Source organism: Eulemur rufifrons, chromosome 6, assembly GCF_041146395.1.
Source record: "Eulemur rufifrons isolate Redbay chromosome 6, OSU_ERuf_1, whole genome shotgun sequence".
In the NCBI taxonomy this organism is placed as follows: domain Eukaryota; kingdom Metazoa; phylum Chordata; class Mammalia; order Primates; family Lemuridae; genus Eulemur; species Eulemur rufifrons.
This window is the reverse complement of record NC_090988.1, coordinates 16,321,766-16,345,446: the sequence shown is the minus strand read 5'-3', so window position 1 is coordinate 16,345,446 and position 23,681 is coordinate 16,321,766. Positions and strand designations below refer to the sequence as shown.

The window sequence follows — 23,681 nt, the reverse complement described above, 5'->3', positions numbered from 1 at the left end:
TGAAATCCTTTTTCTCTACTACTTCAGTAGAGAAAATGAGTAAACTTTATCTTTCTCCTTTTCCAAATATTAACTCACTTTTAAGTGTATATTAGATTTTAAAACATACCAATTGGCAGGAAATTTGACCAGTTATTTAACTAGCCAACACTAGAGTGATAACATGTTCCTAGTGATAGCAGGCCTCCGTGGCCTTCATCCTTTCATCCTCACTTCATTTTTGTTCAGTAGCCATTCCTTCAGGCTTTGGACTTTTGTAACCTGTGCTAATATTTATAATTAATTCCTTAATTTATTCCAGAATTGCTATTCTTTTGGGGATTCAAATTGATTGTCAGTTGGTAAGCACTAAAACTACTAACAGTTGACCAAGTAGCAGAAAACTAGCTTTTGTTTTAAAGTGATTATTAGAATCCATTTTTCATTATGCATCATCGTTTATAGTAGTAGCATTGGATCTGCAAGAGGTCCTGCCCCTAATGTCAGAGCAGTCTGATGCTAGAAACTGCAGATCTCCCTGGTAGGTGATCTCATTGGCTTAACTTAGATCTTGTTGCATTACTTTTAAATTGGTGTCTCTCATTTTATTAAACCTATAAACAAAGGTATTTCAGGTCTTTGGTAAAAAGCAAATGCAGTTTAAATTAAGACTTTATATCTAGTGGCCATCCATTGATTAAAATAGGGATCAGCAAACTATGGCCCATGGGCCAGCTGTGTTTTGCTACAGTCTACAAGCCAAGATAGTTTTTCCTGAGTGTTTTTTAAAAAAACAACAACCAGAGAAGACTATGTAACACGGACTTATGTGGCCTGCAGAGTCTAAACTATTTACTGTCTGTTTCTTTATAGAAAAAGTTTGCTGACCCCTTGATTAAAAGATAGAGCCTGTGGCATTGTTCCCTAGAGAGAGAATATCAGTGTTTGGAGAATATCTTCTTCGAACTGTTCTTTAATTGTTTATATTTTTGAAATATTTAAGATTTATCTTTATACTTACACAAATTGCTCTTTTAGAATGGAGGAACCTCCTAGGTATCGTTTGCCCGTGTTAGCAAGCATGAATAAATTGGCTTCAATAAAACCCCAAGATTGGTTACTCTTTTTACAGCTATTTGTTTCCTGATGGACGAAATCAGAATCCTGACCTGACAGGCTTATGTGAACCGACTCCCCAAGACCACATCAAAGTGACCCAGGTGAATTTTGTTTTATATTATAACCATACCACTGGAGCCAAGCTTTTGTATATACTTTATAGAACTGACAGCGTAATTGAGTCAAGCAATTAGAACACTTTAATTTTAAACCATTGGCTAGATTAGTGAATTTGTATAATTTCTCTTTCAATCATGGAGTTGAAAGTAGGGCCAGGACTAGATGCTTTCTGGTTTAATGGGAGAACATTGACCACTGTTGGGACATTTTTATACAAGCAGAATTTGTCTAGAAAGTAACTGTCTTCAATTTTTCTGTTGTTAGCATTTATGATCACAGTCATTCATTCATTCAACAAATAATCTCTTAATTTTTTAATCAAAGGAACAATACGAATTATACTGTGAGATGGGCTCCACGTTCCAACTGTGTAAAATATGTGCTGAAAATGATAAGGATGTAAAGATTGAGCCCTGTGGACACCTCATGTGCACATCCTGCCTCACATCCTGGCAGGTATGGATCCAAACCATGCATTTTCTCAGCTAGGTAATCACTCTGGAGAGTTGGCTATTATGTATCCTTTAAAGATATAAAGGGTGACCTGGTTTGTGGGGGAAGTTTAAACTTTTAATTTCTTTTTATCTGTAGGAAATTTATTTCCTAGTAGACAAATATTTTAAGTACTTTTGGGTGCATCTGTTACCATCTTTTGCTTCCTCTGCAGGAATCAGAAGGTCAAGGCTGTCCTTTCTGCCGATGTGAAATTAAAGGTACTGAGCCCATTGTGGTAGATCCATTTGATCCTAGAGGAAGTGGCAGCCTGTTGAGGCAAGGAACAGAGGGAGCTCCTTCCCCAAATTATGATGATGATGATGATGAACGAGCCGATGATTCTCTCTTCATGATGAAGGAACTGGCTGGTGCCAAGGTAAGGCTGCAATTTAGGAGCATGGCAAGATCCATTATGACATGTGTCCTAAAGCCATAGAATGCTTAATGACATCCAAACTACAAGGGGCAATAATAGCTGGTGTATATTGAGCATTTACTATATGGCAGATACCATGTTAAGCACTTACTTTAACTCATTTAATCTTTATAGCAACCCTATGAATAGGTAATATTATTATCCTCGTTTAACAAATGAAGAAACCAAGATACAGAGAGGTTAAGGAATTCACTAAAGATCACATAGCTAGTAGGTTGAACCAGGCTCTGTGGCCAGGCATTCCAGCTTTAAGGCCCAAGTTCTTCTGTCTGTATCCTGGGACTGGGGCTTTACTCATATAGGTTGGTGGAGAATATGAGAGGAAAATAAAAGAATTGGACCTATTTTGTTAATGTGACTAGAATATGTTGTTCTTATCTTCTTTTCTAGTGAAGTCTTGGCATTAGAAAGATAGGCTGGTGACAAAAAGGAGGCACTTATTAATAAAATAAGTGGCAACTAAAGTGATTTGTGGGTGGTAGAAAGTACCTTGTAGAAACTAAACAAACTAGAAAGGCCCTAGGGAAGATAGGAAGAATAAAGATAGTGAAAGGATGTGATCAAATTGTTACATCAGAGAATAGGGTAAGACAGGGATTTATTCACTAAATCTTAGAAGTAAGGCAATCTTTGAAGATTTTAGTAAATATAGGGCAAACGAATCATTCTAGCATGCTATAGATTCCTAGTTTAGAATGTTATAAATTCATTCGTAGGATGCATTTTCTGTATACGAAAGGACCTTTCTTTTATATCAGCACTTGACTGACCTGGCACATGGTAGGTGCTCAATAAAAGGTCTTATCTCCTAAATGGTTGTGTCCCGTTATCTTACCTTACTTCACGCTGTTCTCCCCTCTATCAGGGTCATTGATCTGCAGCACAAATGTGACCACCTCGTTCCTTTGCCTTCCCCCACACTTTGATGACTTCTCATTACTTATTGAGTTAAATTCATTCCTCTTTCCAGGCACTTTGCCTGTTACTCCTTTCCTGTGGTTCGGCAAGGCTAAACCACTTAGAATTTCTCCCTGCTTTGTCATGATAGTTTCTGTCTAATTTTGCTCAGTCTTCATCCCTAGGAAACTTTTCCAAACTGCATCCTGCTTCCTCCACCTCCACTTCACACATGTTTACACTCATATGATCTAGGCCTGGCCAGATGCTTGTGGGACCCTGTGAAGATATCTGCCATAGAACTTACCACCTTGTAAATGTTTTACTAAAAGTATTTCTTGTCATGAGTTCCTAAAGGATGAGCCATATCTTATTTGTTAGTAGCTACTCAAACAAAGTTGAGCATGTAGTAATGACTTTCAGTATTTGACTGGAATTGAAACTATTTTAAAGCAGAATTTGATAAATTTATCAATGCTAGATTAATAATCAGTGGTTGAAATCTGGACTATTTGAGTGGTATATTCTTGATGTTTTGGAGTTGACAATACTTAGTCTTGGCCCCTCAATAACAGGTTCTTTGGCAGCATCCTAAGAGATTTCACATAACCCCTAAAGCATTTTTATATTCTTATGTAGATTGCTGTCTATTCATATTCATTAAGAGTTTACTGGCAACTCTTGGAATGTTAGAGAAGCTGAATAATAAGACAAGTGATCATATTTGTATATGTTAATTTGAAATATTTTTCTTCATGGAATTGTATAGACAGGTATTGCTCATTGTGGAGAAACAGGCCCTCATGTTCACTGTTGATGTGGCTACAAGCTAGTTGTCCTCCATTGTTCTGGAGGACAATTTGATATCTGTAAAAATGTGTAATGTTTAGTTTGAACTAGGAAATCCATTTCTAGAAGTTTATCCTAAAAAAACTTGCACAAAGACATAGATGTAGGTATTCTTGTAACATTATTTGTAGTAATGAAAAATGAGAAACAGCCCACATGTTCATGGATGTGGGTTCATGGATTCTGCCTACCACAATCCATATAATGTGTTACCACAATATGCCCATGTGTCATTGCTGCCATAACAAATTACCACAAAATTAGCAGCTTAAAACAATACAAATTTATTATCTTGCAGTTCTTTTAGGCCAGAAGTCCAACGCATGTCTCACCAGGGTAAAATCAAGGTGTTGGCAGGTTTGTATTCCTTGCTGAAGGCTCTAGGGGAAAATGTTTCCTTGCTCTTTTGGGCTTGGCAGGATTTAGTTCTTTGCAGTTGTAGGATTAGGATCCCCTGTCGCTTGTAGGTTTCCAGCGGATGACATTCCCAGCTTCTGGGGGCCAGCTGCATTCTTTGGCTCCTGGACTCCTTTCCTCCTTTTTCAGTCTTTCCTCTTCGAGGTTCTCATCTTTTAAAGACTCAAGTGATTAGATTGGGCCCACCCAGATAATCCAGAATAGTTCCCCCATCTCAAGATCCATATCTTTAATAACATCAGCAAAGTTCCTTTTGCCAAGTAAGGTTACATATTCACAGGTTCTGAGAATTAGGTCACGAACACCTTTGGGAGACCATTATTCTGCCTACCACAGTCCATATGATGGAATGAATGCTCTGCAGAATGAGTTTAATTTACATATACTTAAGTGGAAAGCTGTTTAATGTATATTAAATTTTAAAAAGCAACTAGGTACAATATGTGTAGTATAACTTCATTTCTATAAAAACATTTACTTATAAAAAATTTTTTAACATACATAGGGAGAAAATTTAGATGACTGCACACCAAATTCCTCAGTATTATTTCTGGGGATAAAAGTTCAGAGGACTTTAATTTTGTGGAATATTTGCATTTTTTACAATTAACGCATATTACTTTTGCAAGGTGTTTATTGTGCTAGATAAGTTGCTCAATGTTGAGTGCTACATGGGAGAAGAAGTCTAAGACAAGGCTCTCAAGGAGCCAGTGGTTTTATCAGGAAGAGGATATATATGCAGGTGAAACACAGTTCAGCATAAAGCGGTGAGCACTGTTTAAATTGCTGAGTACACAGTCAAGTGGTATCGGAGTTTAGAGGAAAGAAGAAAATGAACACTTTTTTCCCTAGCTGTGTAGAAATCCAAATAAAGAAAAAAAGCTTGTATTATATTGTCATTTGGCTATTCTATAATTTATTAGTCTCTTAATGGACATCCTTAGTGTTTCCAGGCTTATACACTTATTGGCATACTTTTGCTAGACATTTGTAAGGCAAATGTCTAGCAGTAGAATTGCTAGTGGATGGAGGAATGTGTATTTAAACTCTATGATAGAGGAGAAGGGATATAATTAGTGGAGGGACACATGGGAATTTCACAAAGACAGTGGTATTTTATTTCTTTGCGGGGTAGTTAAGTATGTGGTGTTTTATTACTTTTTATACCTTATAGTTCATTATTTGCTTTGTATGAATAAAATATTTATCTGAAAACATTTAACTTTTCTTTTGAAACAGAGTCTCGCTCTGTCACCCAAGCTAGAGTGCTGTGGTGTCAGCTTAGCTCGAAGCAACCTCAAACTCCTGGGCTCAAGCAATTCTCCCTCCTCAGTCTCCCAGAATGCCAGGATTACAGTCATGAGCCACCACACCCAGCCATATTTACCTTTTTGATAAACATTAAAATATGCCCCAAGTTTTTTGTCCTAAAATCACTCCTGAAGTTATGAAAATATTAGAGTGCCTATTTCTTTACATTGTGGTAGCTGTTGTTTGTTGCTTTATTTTTATTTATTTATTTATTTATTTATTTTGAGACAGAGTCTCACTCTGTTCTAGGCAAGTGCTGTGGCATCAGCCTAGCTCACAGCAACCTCAAACTCCTGGGCTCAAGCAATCCTCCTGCCTCAGCCTCCCGAGTAGCTGGGACTACAAGCACATGCCACCATGCCCTGATAATTTTTTTCTATTTTTAAATAGAAAAAGTAGAAATGGGATCTCGCTCTTGCTCAGACTGGTCTCGAACTCCTGAGCTCAAGCTATCCTCTTGCCTTGGCCTCCCGGAGTGCTAGGATTACAGGTGTGAGCCACCATGCCCAGCCTTGATTTGTTTTTAATAGAGTGAACATACTTTTAAAAAAATCCAAGTGATAAATGGACATGGATTTTTTTTTTTTGAGTTTAAAAGAATTTTTTTTTAATTTCTTTTCTTCTTCTTCTTTTTTTTTTTTTTCCTGCCAGTTGGAAGACATAAAAGAATTCTTAAAAGGCTTACAAAAACATTGGTTCCCTGCCTCTGCCCCTTCCAGCTCTTCTCTATACTCTTGTTCAGATTTTCCTACCTCGGTGTTTCTAAACCATATGCTGGTACTGCTTCTTCTTGATTCTTGATGTGTTTATCGCAGATGTTGTAGAAGAGGATTTAGATCTCTTATGATATCTCCTTCCTTCCTACTCCATATCCTTTCACTATCGTTAGGTGAATATTTTTTGACTAAATCAGTGTTGAGCATTTAAATGATTTTGCTCCCTAATGTACCAAGTAATTACTGTAATTACTTTTGCTTTCCTATACGACCTTCTGCTTTTCCTGAAGTAATTATTTTTATTTTCTTAGTTTATAGTTTGTACTTGTCACAACCAAGTCATACTGTGCTTTCAAACATCCTCTCAGTATAATCTTCTATGAAATAAAATCTGTTAATACACCACATTAATATAGTAGCTAGTGTTATTTAGGAGTAGTCTGTGTTCAACTCCTATCTGGACTGGTTATTCTCTGTGCTGTGGTCCCTGTCACCCTGAGGTCTCCCTTGCCATCCTCATGGGACTTCATTGCCTGTCCCTGTTGGAGTGCCTGTTTCTTGGCTCCCGTGTTTTCCTCTTTCTTGCTTTACTTCCTTGTTTGGGAAGAATATGTCTTCAAAAATAGCTTTCTGTGAAAAAGTGAGAGGTAAACTTTTTTAGACTTCTGATCTCTTAAAATGCCTTTATTCAGTCCTCAAATGTGAGTTGACTAGTTACAGAATTCAGGGTTGAAAAATAGCCCTAAATTAAGGCTTCACTGATGTCTAGCTTCTAGTGTATTTTTTACTCTTTGGTGCCCCCTTTCCCTCTATTCCCAGAAGCTTTCAGGGTATTTTCTCTGTTGTTGATTTGCTGGAAAATTTAAGAGTATTTTTGGTTGGTTTGTTATGGGCTTCTTTTCCTTCCTTGAACCAGGTACACCAGTGGTCCCCAACCTTTTTGGCCCCAGGGACTGGTTTCATGGAAGACAATTTTTCCATGGACCTGGTGGGGGATGGGGGGCAATATGGTTTCAGGATGATTCGAGTGCATTACATTTATTGTGTAGTCAGACCTCTCTGCTAATGATAATCTGCATTTGCAGCTGCTCCCCAGCACTAGCATCACCGCCTCAGCTCCACCTCAGATCATCAGGCATTGGATTCTTAGAAGGAGCGTGAAACCTAGATCCCTCGCATGCACAGTTTACAGTAGGGTTCGTGCTCCTATGAAAAGCTAATGCCCCTGCTGATCAGACAGGAAGCGGAGCTCATGTGAGCAATGGGGAGCGGCTGTAAAATACAGATGGAGCTTCACTCGCTGCCTTGCTGCTCACCTCCTGCTGTGCGGCCTGGTTCGGAAGGACCGGTACCAGTCTGCAGCCCGGGGGGTGGGGACCACAGGGGTATGTCCCTTAGGTCTTGCAAATGTTCTTTTTCTTTAATAATTTCTTTTTCGTATGTTGTGATAAAAGAACATTGCAGGGTTCAGTTACGCTGTTGAGCCATGAATTAAAGAATATGATTAGCTACCTTATAAAGATATAAAACTATTATGTACCTATCATAATAAAATTTAAAAAAAAAGAATCTGATTAGCTCAACCCTCTGCACTTAAGGAATGAAAGAGAGGGATGGTGGGCAGAGAGGGCCTTCCAGATCAGGGAAATGACTTGAATAAAGGCTTGGCGGTCAGGATGATCCCAGCAGATGCAGGAAACGCTGGGAGACGCAGCAGCATTGCCCTTTAGGGAGTTGTGGCAAATGCTGTTGGTCACAGAGATAAATTAGAAGGACCTGTGGAAGCCAGGAAGGAGAAAGATTTTTCGATAGGGGAAGTTGGGAGTTATTTAATACTTATGGTTTTTGAGTTGGTGAGTGTTTAAGGATGGCTAAGCTGATAGTTTTAAGCAGAAGGATTTGGTGAGATAAACTGCAAGTTGGGAGGATCACTAGAAATTTGTTTTAATAAATTAGGTTTGAGGTTGGTGAGTAGAATGAAAAGGAAGGTATGGAAATGAGATTCTTTTAGGGAAAATCATCAGGATACAGCGACTAGATAGACATTGATGATGAAGTGGGAACGTGACTACTAACTTCTGACGTTCGTAATTGAGATGTTTAGCTGCATTGAGATGTTTAGCTGCGCGTGCTGCATTATCCCTGATGTGGAGCCCATTTCCTTAAGCATGAGTGAAAAGCAAGTAGCTACAGATGAGGGCTTTCTTTTCCCTATTCACCACCCAGCACTAATAACAGGACTAAGTATGGGGGTGGGTAGTTTCTGTCATCTTGCATAAGTGCTTATAATATGTATTTGCCTTTATCCCATCAGCGTTGCTTCAGTTGGGGAATGCAGATACAGAGTGGCATTTTATGTGGATTATTCTCTCTCTCCTGACAGCTTACTTTGGCAAACTTTTCACCCTGCTGTGGGCAGGGAAAATGGAAAAGGTTACACATGTATTGTTTCTTCTCATTTGGCACCTCAATTTTTAGAACTCAACTTGATAGACAATATTAAACCCTTTTAATTACTGAATTGAAATAACTTATTTCTTTGGAAGAACTCAAGACGCCTTACTGTGGTGTATTTGACCATTTTCCTCTTACGAATCTCATTTTTTTCTTATAATAACCCAGAGAGAATTTCTCATCTTTGATCTCTTTCCTTATTCTGCTCCTTAGGTGTTATTTTCCCAGGTACTTTGTTGAGAGGTTAATGTCTGCCCTCTTTTTTTATATGAGCTTCAATCTTTAATCTTGAAAATATTTTTTTCTTTTTCCAGAGAAGAGGAGGTAGAAAATTTTAGTAATTTTTTTAATTGTAAGCTAGGTAGCTTTTTGTAGCACTGCCATTTCTAGATTTGCCTGTATCTTGCCATCTGCGTGATATTTCTGTGACTGAGAGTGCCCTCTTTTGGTGACAGAAAAATAATTCAGGAAGTGCTACAATCTCTGGAGTTACTAAATTTTTAAAGAGGTATTTTGTGACCCCAAGCCTACATCTGGCCCATTCAATATTCACATGATATTTGCCATCTAGAGCTTTAGAAATTGATAGACGCCATTTCCCCAAGCAAGAGTAAGCTGTTAAGAAATTTTATTTGTTCTAGGTGGAAAGGCCTCCTTCTCCATTCTCCATGGCCCCACAAGCTTCCCTTCCTCCAGTGCCACCACGACTTGACCTTCTGCAGCAGCGAGTATCTGTTCCTTCAAGTGCTCCTGGTCTTGGAACTGCTTCTAAGGTAAAGCATTATCCATTTCTGCAGCATTCTGAGTCTTTGTTGTGCATTAGTGGGTTTTGATTGATTTGTTTCCATCGTGCTTCCACAGGCTGCTTCTGGCTCCCTTCATAAAGACAAACCATTGCCAGTACCGCCTACGCTTCGAGATCTTCCGCCACCACCCCCTCCAGACCGGCCTTACTCTGTTGGAGCAGAAAACCGGCCTCAGAGACGGCCCCTGCCTTGTACACCAGGCGATTGTCCATCCAGAGACAAACTGCCCCCTGTCCCCTCTAGTCGTGTTGGGGACTCCTGGCTGTCCCGGCCAATCCCCAAAGTACCAGTAGCTGCCCCAAGTCCCAGTGACCCCTGGACGGGAAGAGAATTAACCAACCGACACTCACTTCCATTTTCATTGCCTTCGCAAATGGAGTCCAGAGCAGATGTGCCTAGGCTTGGGAGCACGTTCAGTCTGGATACCTCCATGGTGAGTCCTAATTTTTTGAAATTATTTAGCTTATTAACAAATATTTATGGGTGGCATTTTATGGGCCAAAGCTTTGTGATAGGTTTTGTACAGAATTCAGAGATAATATAACATAATCCCTACCCTCAAGAAGTATATATGTTAACAAAGCAGAGGAGGCAGTTTGTAAATATTGCAGTAAATGTCCTTTTATAAATGCCATGTGTAATATAGCTAGAAAATGCTTAAGTTTTAGAGAAAGGAGAGATTATTCCCAGATGCAGCAATCAAAAAGACTTTATAGAAAGAATGGCATCTGGATCTGCAGTACTCTTTGGAAAGTGGATGTAGTTTTAAGATAAGAGCCACAATGATAGCAATGCTTAAAGTGTATTTGTGGAATGACAAGTAGGTTAATCTGAGTAGAGCAGAAATTTTCTTTCTCAGAGTAGGAGAAAGGGCTAGAGAGGAACATAAACAACAGATTAGAGGACTGAATACCACTTCCCTAAAGAATTCAAATTTAGGCCGGGCGTGGTGGCTCACGCCTGTAATCCTAGCACTCTGGGAGGCCGAGGTGGGCGGATCCTTTGAGCTCAGGAGTTCAAGACCAGCCCGAGCAAGAGTGAGACCTCGTCTCTACTAAAAAATAGAAAGAAATGATCTGGACAGCTAAAAGTATATAGAAAAAATTAGCTGGCCATGATGGCGCATGCCCGTAGTCCCAGCTACTCGGGAGGCTGAGGCAGGAGGATCGCGTAAGTCCAGGAGTTGGAGGTTGCTGTGAGCTAGGCTAACACCATGGCACTCTAGCCCAGGCAACAGAGTGAGACTTTGTCTCAAAAAAAAAAAAAAAAAAGAATTCAAATTTATATGGTAGGAAATGAGGAGCATTTGAAGATTTTAAATTAGTGGAGTGATATGACCAAAACAATGGATTAAAGAGATGACTCTTTTAGTAGTTGCAGGATACATTGGAAAGAAAATAGATTGAAAAACGATCTCTCAGCTTTACTACTTGGGAAAGTCAAAGGGAAAGTAAGTGAGCTTGTGAGCTTGAGAGAGACAGGAGCAAGAGGGAGAAACATTGTCTCTGAGCAGAATGGGCAGCCAGATTAGGTAGAAGTCTTCAGAGAATGTGAAACAAAGACTTAAGGCTTGAAAGTAGTCAGTGGGCAGGAAAAAAGATGAGAAATCTCACAGATGCACATGTGCGCCCCCACACATGTGCAGAACTCCTGAGGTTTCAAACCTGGCTAACTAGGTACGTGTTGAATTTGACATGAACAACTGATGGAAGAATTGGCAAGTAGGTAGTTTGGAAATCTAAGGAGATGGAATGGGAAGGGTGATGCTGAAGTATTACAGTGCTTGAATGAATGGCATGTTTCTTGGCTGCAGGGAAAAGGGGAGGGTAATATTTAAGTAGCATCTGTGTGATGGGCATTTTATTAGTGAGAGTAGATTAGGCTTGACTTTCTGGTGTCATCAATTTAGAATGACCATTTTGTGTTTGGGTATAGATTATTTAAGTTAGAAATGGTATTTATGTAGGCAGCAAGTTTACTCAAATCTTTCTGGAATTAAACACAAAAAACAATTTCCCTGGCTCTTTCTAGATCTCTGTCTCCCTAACTCTTACAATTTGAACGTTCTTCAGAGCTTGAAAGCAACTTTGCTTTTACCAGATATGATAACCCCTAGGCATGGCATTGAGAGTGAGGTTTGTCTCTCTTACTGTTCTCATTTTGAAAAGGTCCAGTAAGTGAGAGGAGATACCTAGCTGTGACAAGGAGGTTCTTTTTCAACACTTTCTTTACTTTCCAGAATATCAGTAGCAGTCCATTAGCAGGTCCAGAGTGTGAGCACCCCAAAATCAAACCTTCCTCATCTGCCAATGCCATTTACTCTCTGGCTGCCAGGTAAGTTTACTAAAGCTGTATTTCATACAGTGGAGTTGGTACTTGTAAACAGCTTACTGAGAGAAAATTTAGAAAACCCAGAGAAGCATAAAGAAGAAAATAAAAATTGATCTCTATTTGCGTGCGTCATGTAGAAGTGATCATATTTTATGTTTTGGAATATTTGCTTCCATTCTTTCTTCGTGTAGATGTATACAGATTGGTTTGGCTGGGGCTTGTCAATTTTACTAATCTTTTCCAAGAAGCAAATTTGGTTTTGTTGTTGTTTAATTCGTATTGGGTCTCTACTTTCTGTTTCGTTGCTCTTTATTCTTCCAGCTTTCTGTATTTAATTTGCTGTTTTTCTAGCTTCATAAGATGGATGCAGTCTGCCTTAACGAAATACCACAGATTGGTTGGTTTAACTTGTGGAAATATATTTTCTCACAGTTCTGGAGGCTGGAGAAGTCTGAGATTAGGGTACCCTCCTGGTTGGTTTCTGGTGGGGTCTCTCTTCCTGCCTTCTCCCCGAACTAAGTCCTTCCTTATATGGTCTTCCTTGGTGCGTGTGCACGGGGAGAGAGAGAGGGAGAGAGTGAGCATGCTCACAAGCTGTCTGGGGTCTCTGCTTATAAGGACACTAATCCTATGAGATCGGGGTCCCATCCTTAATTACCTCCTTAGGGGCTCCATCTCCAAATATAGTCACCTCTCAGTATATTCAGGGGATTGGTTTCAGAACTCCCTCGTGTACCAAAATCCACACATAATCCTGAAGTCAGCCCTGTGGAACCAGCATATGTGAAAATTTGGCCCACCCTGTGCTCGGGTTTGCATCCTGGGAATACCGTATTTTCTATCTGCATTTGGTTACTGATATGGAACCCATGGATACAGAGGGCTGACTTTGTTCATTGAAAAAAATTCACATAAAGTGGATCCATGCGTTCAAACCTGTGCTGCTCAAGGGTCAGCTGTATAGCCACACTGGAGGTTAGAGCTTTAATTATATGGATTTGGGGGTGGGGGTGGGGAAGGGACACAAACATTTGGTGCATAACAGATGTTTAACTGTATTCCTCAAATTTTGGTATGTCATATTTTCAATAATCATTCGTTTCAAAACATGCTTTTTCCATTTGTGATTTCATCTTTGATTCATGAGTTACTTGAGTGTTGCCTGATTTTCACACATTTGAAGATTTTCTAGTTATCTTTCTGCTTTTAGGCTTCATTCCAATTGTGATCAGAAACCGTATTCTTTATAGACTAGTTTATGGTAAAATCTAGTAGTATGTGCCACCTTCATTTCATAAGAGTGTGTATTTTGCATTTGTTTGGTATAGCATTCTATATATGTCAGTGAGGTCAAGTTTATTAATTGTGTTGTATCTTCCATCTCCCTGATTTTTTAAAATCTACCTATTCTATCAGATAGAGGAGTATGTTAAGTACTCCACCCATAACTGTGGGTTTCTCTTTTTTCCTTTGAGTTCTGTTCATTTGTGTTTTATGTGTATTTAGCGTGTGTAATTAGGTTACACAGACATTTAGAATTACTGGTATTAAGTAATGGTAAGAGTTTTTATTATCATGAAATATCCCATTTTACTCTGTAGTTTCACTTCTTGCCTGCCTTTCGTCTGCTTTGTCCTATATTAAAATGGCTGCATCAGCTGTCTTTTAGTCAGTATTTGCATACTGTCAACTTTTCTTTTCCCTTATATTTAAGGTATGTCTCTCAGTATATACTTGTTGGGTTTGGCGGTGGGGGGGTGTCTTTTTTTTTTGGTCTTTTTTGAGACAAAGTCTTGCTCTGTCACCCAGGCTGGAGTACAGTTGCACAATCATAGCTCACTTGTAACCTTGAACTCCTGGTATCAATGATTCTCCTCCCTCAGCCTCCCGAGTATCTAGGACTACAGGTGCGCACTGCCACACCTGGCTGATGTTTTGCTTTTTGTTGTTGTCGTTGCTCAGGCAGCTGTCAAACTCCTGGCCTCAATCAGTCCTCCCACCTCGGCCTCCCAAAGTGCTGGGATAACAGGTGTGAGCCACTCACCTGCCCTTGGTTTTTGTTTTGGTTTTTTTCTTAAATCCACTCTGGTAGTCTTTCCTTAAAATAATTGGAGTATTTGGTCTAATTCTTTTCCACATTTTTCCATTCATTTCTTGGTTCATTTTTTTTCTCCTTTTTTTTTTTTTTGCTTTCCTTTGGATTAAAGTATTTTTTATTATACCATTTCACCCCCTCCTATTATTCTTTTTTTTTTTTTTTTCTGAGACAAAGTCTCACTCTGTTGCCCAGGCTAGAGTGAGTGCCGTGGCGTCAGCCTAGCTCACAGCAACCTCAAACTCCTGAGCTCAAGGGATCCTCCTGTCTCAGCCTCCCGAGTAGCTGGGACTACAGGCATGCACCACCATGCCCGGCTAATTTTTTCTATATATATTTTTAGCTGTCCATATAATTTCTTTCTATTTTTAGTAGAGATGGGGTCTCGCTCTTCCTCAGGCTGGTCTCGAACTCCTGAGCTCAAACGATCCGCCCACCTCAGCCTCCCAGAGTGCTAGGATTACAGGCGTGAGCCACCACGCCCGGCCCCTATTATTCTTTTAATAGTGATCCTAGAGATTCCAACATGCACCTTTGACTTGTTAGAGTATACTTTAATCTGGCACTTATTAACACTTCCTGGACATATTATTATAATTTCCCAAAGATTTATCCTCCGGTGCTACCCATTTCTTCCTGCTTTGCCATCTGGAATCTTTTTCCAACTGCCTAAAGAATATCCTTTAGCGTGTATGTGTGCGTGTGTATGTTTAGTGTATCTTCTATCAATGGACTTACATTTGTTTGAATGAAAATATCTTTACTTCTCTTTCTTTTTTTAAAAGATATTTTCACTGGGTACAGTATTCTGAACTGGAGTTATTTTCTTTTAGCACTTTAAAAATATCATTCCACTGTTTTCTTGCTTCCATTGTTTCTGTTGTGAAATTAGCTCTCACTCTTAAGGTTGCTTCTTTAACAGTAATGTTTGTTTTTTTGGCTACTTAGAAGACTTCTTTTTCTGTGGTTCCCAGCAGTTTTGCTATAATGTTCTTTTGTGGTTTTCCTTTTATTTATCCTTCTTAAGGTTTGTAGAGTTTACTGAATTTGTGCCTTGATTTTTTTTAATCAGTTTTGGAAAATTCTCATCCAATATTTCTTAAAATAGACTGATTATCAGTGCAGTCTCTCTTTCCTCTCTTCTTCTGGGACTACAATGTTCTGAATATTAGAGCTTTTCGCTATGTATCCTATAGCTCTTATTCTCCATGTCTGTATTTTCCTTTCTTTATTCTCTATGTACTTTAATCTGAATAGTTTCTATTATATTCCAGTTCCTTAATCTTCTTTTGGTGTTTCTCACCTGCCCTATATCCATCTATTGAGTTTTTATTTTTAGGTACAGAAACTCCTCAACTTACCATAGGAGGCCGGGCGTGGTGACTCACGCGTGTAATCCTAGCACTCTGGGAGGCTGAGGTGGGCGGATCGCTCGAGGTCAGGAGTTCGAGACCAGCCTGAGCAAGAGCGAGACCCCGTCTCTACTAAAAATAGAAAGAAATTATCTGGCCAACTAAAAATATATATAGAAAAAATTAGCCGGGCATGGTGGCGCATTCCTGTAGTCCCAGCTACTCGGGAGGCTGAGGCAGAAGGATCACTTGAGCCCAGGAGTTTGAGGTTGCTGTGAGCTAGGCTGATGCCACAGCACTCTAGCCCGGGCAACAGAGCGAGACTCTGTCTAAAAAAAAAAACAAAAAAACAAAAAACTACCATAGGGCTGCATCCCAATACATGAGTTAAAAGGTGTGTTTTTGACTCATGATATTTTCAATTTACAATGGGTTTATCCAGACATAAAGCCATCGTAAGTGGAGGATTATACTGAGTACATATTGCTTTTGTACCACGAAGCCAAAAAATTGTAAGCTGGAAACTGACTGTATTGTATTCTTAAGTTCTAGAGTTTCTGTGTGATTCTAAAAATTTATTGATTCCAGTTCTCTCATTAAAATTCTCCATTCTCCTTTTTTATTAAACATACAAATTATAATTATTTTAAAGGCTATGTCTGATAACTCCCACTCTGTCTCTAGCTTGGCAAGACAACCAGAATAATCTGTTCAGCTTCTCAGTTACTACTTTCTGTTGAGTTTCTCAGAAACTGGCCCCATACATGGATAGTTCAGAGATTAGCAATAGTTCTAGGGAAAATTGCAGGCAGAATTTCAGGCCTACTTCTCTGCTGTTCCTTCTAGAATTTTTGGCCCCTTGCACTTTGGCTGTCATGGTACCCTAAAGTTCTAGTCCATTTTCTGTTGTTACAACTGAGTACTTGAGATTAGGTAATTTATGAAGAACAGAAATTACTTAGCTCACAGTTCTGAAGGCTGGGCAGTCCAGGAGTATGGTGCCAGCGTCCAATGAGGGCCTTCCTGTTGCATTATAACATGGCAGGAGGTGTCATATGGTAAAGAGGGCAAGAGCATGCCTGCTCAGGTCTCTCTTCTTCTTATAAAGCCACTGGTCCAATCATGGGGGCCCCACATTGATGACTCTGTCTAATCCTAATTACCTCGCAAAGGGCCCACCTCCAAATACCAGCAACATATAAATTTGAGGATTAAGTTTCCAACACATAAAATTTGGGGGACACATTCAAACCATAGCACTCTCCCTCAGCCCAAGTTCAGAACCCCTAATGTGGGACTCAATTAATGTATTCTTCTTTTTTATGACCCATTTCTCTTTACAAAAGTAATTCATGGTAATTAAAGAAAATTTAGAAAATGCAGATAAGCAACACTGAAGAAATAAACATCATCTATAATCTTACTACCTGGAACCAGACAGTTGTTACCAATTTGATACATGTTCATTGCCATTCTTTCTTGTATGAAATCACATTGTTAATGCTGTTTTTCACTAGGAATATCTTGAAAATCTTTGCATGTTATTACATATTCTACCACAATGATTTTCAGATTATTTCAAATGATTATAAAGCAGTGTAACTTAGTTAGATGGAACCCCAGTTTGTCACATAGGTGAGAACAGACCGATTGTGGTAGAAGCGGCCTCTGGGGCTCCTGTTTGGAAGCTCAAAAGCACTAAGGGACATAGTTGACTCCAGATGTATTGCTATATGTGTGGTTCAAAGTTTATTTATTTGGTACACTGTTATTCGATATTTAGGCTGTTGCCTATTTTTTCAGTGTTATAATAATGCCATAGTGAATATTCTTGATTGTTTTCTAGGAGAAAATTCTTAGAAATGGAATTTCTGGGACCAAGGGTATGCATGTTTGGTTAAGTACTTTTGTTGAATTACATACCAGAAAAGTTATATTAGTTTCTTACTTTTACAGCTATATGAGAGAGTACCTGTTTACTTCCCTACACCTTTACTGATACTTGATGTGTTTTTTGTTTTCCTTTCCTTATCCTTAATGCTTCCTGGATCATTCCCCTCACCAACATTTTATTGTGAAAAATTGCAATTACAGAGTAAATGTGAAAGAATTTGACAGCAAACATCATATACTAACCACCTGGATTCTACTATTAGCATTTTATACTTGTGTTATCACGTTTATCTCTACTTCTTTCTGATGAATCTCAAAGCAAACTGTACATACTAATATGCCTCTGCCTCAGAAATTCAACATGCATTGCACAGATCTTAGTGAATATTTGCTGAATTTTAACAAAGCATACAAATGGGTACTTTTTTAATGATAAAACTAATATGTAGACATAAGAAAAAAATCACAAGCGAGATTATAGGGGACTGTCATGTTCTATGTTAAGTTTCTGTAGCACTGAAGTGTTTTATGGTATTTGTTTTTTATAATTAGGAAAACTAAATATTAAGTAAACACAGATAAATGTAAGACATTTGTTGTAGTATATCTAAGTATGCAAAAAAAGGTTTAAAGAGGATGAGAGGAAAAACACTCATAAATTCACACTCCAAGAAACAATTCTGTGTATGTATGTTTTTCTTATACAATTGGTTGGTGGGGTTTTTTTTTTGTCTCATTTCAGGGGCTGGGTTAGCAGAAGTTATGTTTCAAAAGCTTCGGGGTGAAAGTTTATGTATGAGTATAATGGCAATATCCCTGAAGTGGGAGTCAGAAGATCTGGAATTGAGGCTCAGAATTGATGCTAACTTCACTCTATCTCTATTTTAGATTTTTCTTATATAAAACGAGGAGTTTGAGAAAACTCTTGACAAGCTATGTATTCCTTTAAGCCATAGGTAGATATTAGAATTTAAATATACATATCTATCATATTTTCAGAAAGCTAACTGCTGTTTGTTATTTCATACCTATTGGGGGAAAAAACTGGGGTACTGGCTCTAGGACTGGAACTCTGTAATGAAACGTATTTGGGGATTGGGACTATCTGGTATCGGCACCCATCCCAGTGTAACACATCTCAAGCGTAACGGCCACACCTTTGTCGTCTGAAAGTGAAATTTTTGGTTAGTGTGCTTTTTACTAATGACCTAAGTCAGTAGAAATAGTAGTTCCCTAGGTGGCATGTATTTTGCTCTGTCAAATTTAAGTTGTGTCTATTTTGAAGCCACTTACTTCATACTTAAAAGTTTTACAGCTTGTTAATTCTTTTTTCTTGTTTTTATTCTTCATTCTTCCAGACCTCTTCCCGTGCCAAAACTGCCGCCTGGGGAGCAGTGTGAGAATGAGGAGGACACAGAGTATATGACTCCCTCCTCTAGGCCTCTCCGGCCTCCCGACACAACCCAGAGTTCACGGTATGTTCACAACACTGTTTTGGGCCACATAGCTTTATGTGGGTAGTTCAGTTAACATCCCTCACCTGCTTGGCTTGCTACCTGCACATAGTGTTATTCAGCCAGATTAAAGCAGAAAGGTAAATCTGGCTTCTAATGTTTAAGCCCCTCATAGCTGTAAGCAGTTCCACTTACGTTTTCTCCGCATCACAGTAACCTCAAATACACACACATCTATAACTCATCACAAGAGTCGATGTCAGGGCATTTATTAGTGATACTGGCAGAAGGAGAAGATGAGTCTTAATGAGTTTGTAGATAACAGAGTTCTGTTCCTGAAGATCATTATGGCACTTTCCTTCCGGTTCAGAGCATGTGATTGTGACCAGCAGATTGATAGCTGTACATATGAAGCAATGTATAATATTCAGTCCCAGGTGCCACCCGTCACCGAGAACAGCACCTCTGGTAAGTAGTCACTCTACCACCTTAAAAATTGTGGATGTGCATAGGAACGAGCCTGTAATATTTGGCTAATGATCTAAGCAGAAAATTCTTTTTAATAATCTTCTTTGGCAAAATATCAGTGATCCATGGACAGTAAAGCCCCCTCCTGTCTTTTAATTTCTGTTCACACAGCTAGTTCCTTTTGTACTTTTCAGTCTTTCCAGGGCCTGGAGACATTTCTGTTGTATGGCCTGGACCTGCAGTGCTGGCATCTTCCTCGTATTCTCATTGCATTGATGAAATTCTTTTGTGTGGGGGTGGTAAACACTCAATTCCCATGCTAACTAGCTTACCAAGTTGGAAGTTCAGGAAACTTGCACTCACAGGGTCCTTTGCTGATCAGCCAAGGTGAAGTGTATCTAGAAGTGTTGGATGAATGCTATAAAATGGCATTTGAGTCTTTGGCATCAGTGGCTATTAACCTTGGCCCGATAACCTTTGACATGTTCAAAAAAAAAGAGCTGCAGGATTGGTACAGATTTTATTCCTATTTCTTGTATCTCTATCCACAGAGCCTCACATGGTATTTGGCCCACAGTAGACATTCAGTAACTGTTAAATGAAGTAAATGATTATATACATGTAGGAATAAATGGATACCCCTATATTGACGTGTGTTAGAAGATGAAGTGTGTCAGAAGAAGAAGATAACTTTGCAAACTTTTCTCCAGGTGAAGGGAATTTGGCTGCAGCCCATGCCAGCACTGGCCCTGAGGAATCAGAAAATGAGGACGATGGGTATGATGTCCCTAAGCCACCTGTGCCGGCAGTGCTGGCTCGCCGCACTCTCTCAGATATCTCTAATGCCAGCTCCTCCTTTGGCTGGTTGTCTCTGGATGGTGATCCCACAACAAGTGAGTCTGGGGTTTGTCCTGAGTGGCTGTGTGTCTCCTAATTTACAATGAAACAGAGATGACCTTCCCTGCAACAATAAGTCCATAGGTGGAAGTAGTAGACTAAATATTATGTGTAAATGGGAGGAAAGTCCCCAATTAGGAAGTTAAATTAGTCAAACTTTTCAGGGTTTTGCAGACTTAGAAATGAGGTTGTTACTTCAACTATATGGCTCCTCCTGTGCTTGGGGTGGGTAGGATTTATAGCTCTTCTGAGTGTGCCTATGACAGTGGTAATTAAGCTTGAGGGTTCAGAACACACATTCCTTTTTCCTGGGCCCCATTCCATTGGAAAGGAGGCTTGCTGGCTCTGGAACACATGCTGCACGGGCCTGGAGCCAGCTAGAATTGGGCCTTGACTACTGGGGGCTGTGTTCTCCTTGCACCTGTGGCTGCCTGGTAGGGCAGCAGCCAGAGTTGCTGTCACTTTGGAAATTGAAGACAGCCTTCAGGACAGCTGGTGGAAAAGATATGCAGCATCCCGTTGCCCAGACGGGTGGTGATCCCCACCCAGCCTTGGCTAATGTTCTTCACTACAACTTAGGCTTATTTCTGTCTTTTTCCTTATTTGTAGAAAGCAAAGTTTAGTATCTTCCCTGGTCCCTTCAGAATTTTTTTGTTAATAATCTAGACAATTATGTGTGTGGAAACTTGTTGCTAAGTGCAAAACATGATGCAGATGTTATGTGCTTGTGAAACCAATGGTTATTGTTAGTAGAACAGATGCATATTATATTTAGAAGGTTGTTCTACTGTGATAAGCAGGGGAGGCTATATCCTAAACCCTTGAAGCTGTAAAACCTGGCCTTGTGACTGAAGAGCACAGGCACCCAGTTGACGGGAGGTCAATAACATCTTGATATTAGCACATTGTTGTTATTACTGCCATTAAATGAGGATTTCACCCCAGATTTGCAAATATTTTCTTTCTTATTTCTTCTAGACTTCACTGAGGGCTCCCAAGTTCCCGAGAGGCCCCCTAAACCTTTCCCTCGGAGAATCAACTCTGAACGGAAAGCTGGGAGCTGTCAGCAGGGTGGCGGTGCTGCTGCCTCTGCCGCCGCCGCCTCGCCGCAGCTCTCCAGTGAGATCGAGAACCTAATGAGCCAGGGCTACTCCTACCAGGACATTCAGAAAGCTTTGGTCATTGCCCACAACAACATCGAGATGGCCAAAAACATCCTCCGGGAATTTGTTTCAATTTCTTCTCCTGCCCACGTAGCCACCTAGCACACTACCTCCTGCTGCAGCTTTAGCGGACCGGTGAGCTGGGAGCTCTTTCGTAGCACCTGGAAGGGCAGGGGTTCCTTTGGAGACTTCACAGTGAAGTCTTGCCCTCTCTGTGGGATATCGCATCTGTGGTTCCAAGATTTCAAAGCAATGGAATGAAAATGGAGCAGCTAGTACGTTTTATTATTTTATAGGTCTTGAGAGTGCATTTGAGGGTGTCCTTCAGTCCCCACTGAGAGAAGGTGTGGATTTTGTTACATGGTAGTCTACCTGGGGAACAGTCCAGAAAGCCGTAGAATAAGTATTGTGCTGTAAATCCTAATTGAGGACTTAAGACTTCCTGGGTTAAAGATGTGGCCATGTGTCTGTCTGTCTGCCTGTGGTTGTGTATGTCCTTGTGATTATAGGATTAACCTGCTGTGTGTGTTAATCCCAGGCAGGGAATTAGCACAAGAGGTTTAGGAAGGAATCTTTTAAAGACTTCCATCTACTGTGGTATTATGCCCAACCCTAGTGTGTGTTACCACTTCAACACTCCCCTTCGGCTTAGATTATCCTGTGCATAGCTAAAGTCTTACATTTTTAGAACACCCTCCCTCTGTTCTTTCCCCTATCAGCTCCTTCCTCCTCCTCTTCCTCCTCCTCTTCCTCCTAGGTGTTCTGTCATTGGCAGTGGGCTTGCTATGACCAGCCTTACTGAGGCTAAGGAGCTTATGGGATGTTCTTCATTATGTGTGATGTGTTGGTTTGTTTGGTAGATAGGTGGGAGGAAAAGTACTGTTGCTGTATTGTTATAGTCATGTTTGATACTAGGAGCTAACACTGGTCACTCCAAAGCGCTGTTTCTATAGAACGTTGAATTTGTTAAGATGTTTTAATTATCCTAATTACATAATGCCTGATTTGAGATAGAGGCCTTCAAATACATTCCATGCCCTCCCCAGAAAATAGTCTGTGGGAGTATGTTGCCTTGGTGCCAGGTATGTGTTCTGATGTAGGTCATGAGTCTTTCTACTTAATGGGAAGGGAAGAACATTTGTTTCCAGGATGACTTTCTGGCCCAAATACCATGAAGTTATTTGGAAGCTTCATTCACATGCTATTTAAATGCATAAAACAGATAGTAAGGATTTGTCTATTCATTTTTTTCTTCCCAGCAAATTAATTTTAGTGTATAGGGTGTCTTCCTTTGAAAATGAGCCAGGTTAGATTTTCAGAAATGATTTTTTTTCCTTGCCCTTTATGGAATAGGGATAACACACATGGTAACACAGCATTTTGCTGGTAATTAGCACGTTTTCTACATTGGTGCCACCCAGTGACTTGGTTTTCTTTTGTGCCTGTGGCTTTGAGGACGTAATGCCTCCTTCCTCCTTTACTTCCCCTTTCGTCTTCACCGTAGGTCCTGTATACTCTCTTTAATTACTGTGTTCTTCACGGTAATTAGACATCATTCAGTGAATAAATTACTTCACTGTAGTCAAAGACAATATGGGAAAAGGCTGGCATTTTGTGTAATTGCAAGTTCATAAAGAAGATTTAGAGTCCAGTGTGGAGAACCGATTAGTCAGTTACTTTAGATACTAATAAATGATCCCTTGAGTTTGGTTAGTTCTCTGTCCAGAGCCTTTTGCTGACTTCCCTAGCAATGTGTAACCTTCTTCCACGTCAGAAGCAAGCCTGCCCTTTGATAAATCTGCCTTCCTCAGAATCTAAATCATGCTTTCATCTTCAGATCCAGACAGAAATTGACAGCACTCTCCCACCCCCTCAATCAGTTTTCTTTCTAGTCTTATCATCTTTGGAGTTTCAACATGTTCTAACTCCTCTCTTGGCATTCAGCTACTCCTAGATCTTTTGGTTTCATCCTCCAGCTTCAGAGCCATTCATATTCCCAGAGTAGACAGTACAGGACTTCACATTTATTTGCATGGATACCTGGTGTCTCCTCTACAGGCAGAAAGCAGCACAACTGGCCAGGTGAGGTGGCTCACGTGAGCCTGTAATCCCAACACTTTGGGAGGCTGAGGTAGGAGGATTGCTTGAGGCCAGGAGTTCAAGATCAGCCTGGGTAGCATAGTGGAGCCCGTCTCTACAAAAAACAAAAACATTACCTGAGCCTGTAGTCACAGCTACTAGACAGGCAGAACTGAGGCGGGAGGATTGCTGAAGCCCAGGAGTTGGAGGTTGCATTGAGCTATGATGTGTTATCCAGCCCAGGCAACAGAGTGAGACCCTCTTTTAAAAAAAAAAGAAAAGAAAAGAAAACTGCAGAACCCACCATCAGGTGCAGAGGTCCTGGTTGAGGTGGAGTGGGGGCAGGGGGA

General features: G+C 40.0%; 1 protein-coding gene across 1 annotated transcript in view; it reads left to right on the top strand.

Moving 5' to 3' along the window:
• Nucleotides 1-21,634, top strand: part of CBL (Cbl proto-oncogene) — a 75,404-nt gene extending 53,770 nt beyond the window's left edge. The window contains exons 7-16 of the mRNA XM_069468824.1: nucleotides 1,112-1,199; nucleotides 1,543-1,674; nucleotides 1,886-2,089; nucleotides 9,435-9,566; nucleotides 9,655-10,032; nucleotides 11,839-11,933; nucleotides 18,629-18,745; nucleotides 19,095-19,192; nucleotides 19,903-20,085; nucleotides 21,068-21,634. Coding sequence (XP_069324925.1) covers nucleotides 1,112-1,199; nucleotides 1,543-1,674; nucleotides 1,886-2,089; nucleotides 9,435-9,566; nucleotides 9,655-10,032; nucleotides 11,839-11,933; nucleotides 18,629-18,745; nucleotides 19,095-19,192; nucleotides 19,903-20,085; nucleotides 21,068-21,354 — 1,714 coding nt within the window. The 3' untranslated portion in view covers nucleotides 21,355-21,634. The remainder of the gene's footprint in view (nucleotides 1-1,111; nucleotides 1,200-1,542; nucleotides 1,675-1,885; nucleotides 2,090-9,434; nucleotides 9,567-9,654; nucleotides 10,033-11,838; nucleotides 11,934-18,628; nucleotides 18,746-19,094; nucleotides 19,193-19,902; nucleotides 20,086-21,067) is intronic.
• The last annotated feature ends 2,047 nt before the right edge of the window (nucleotides 21,635-23,681 follow it).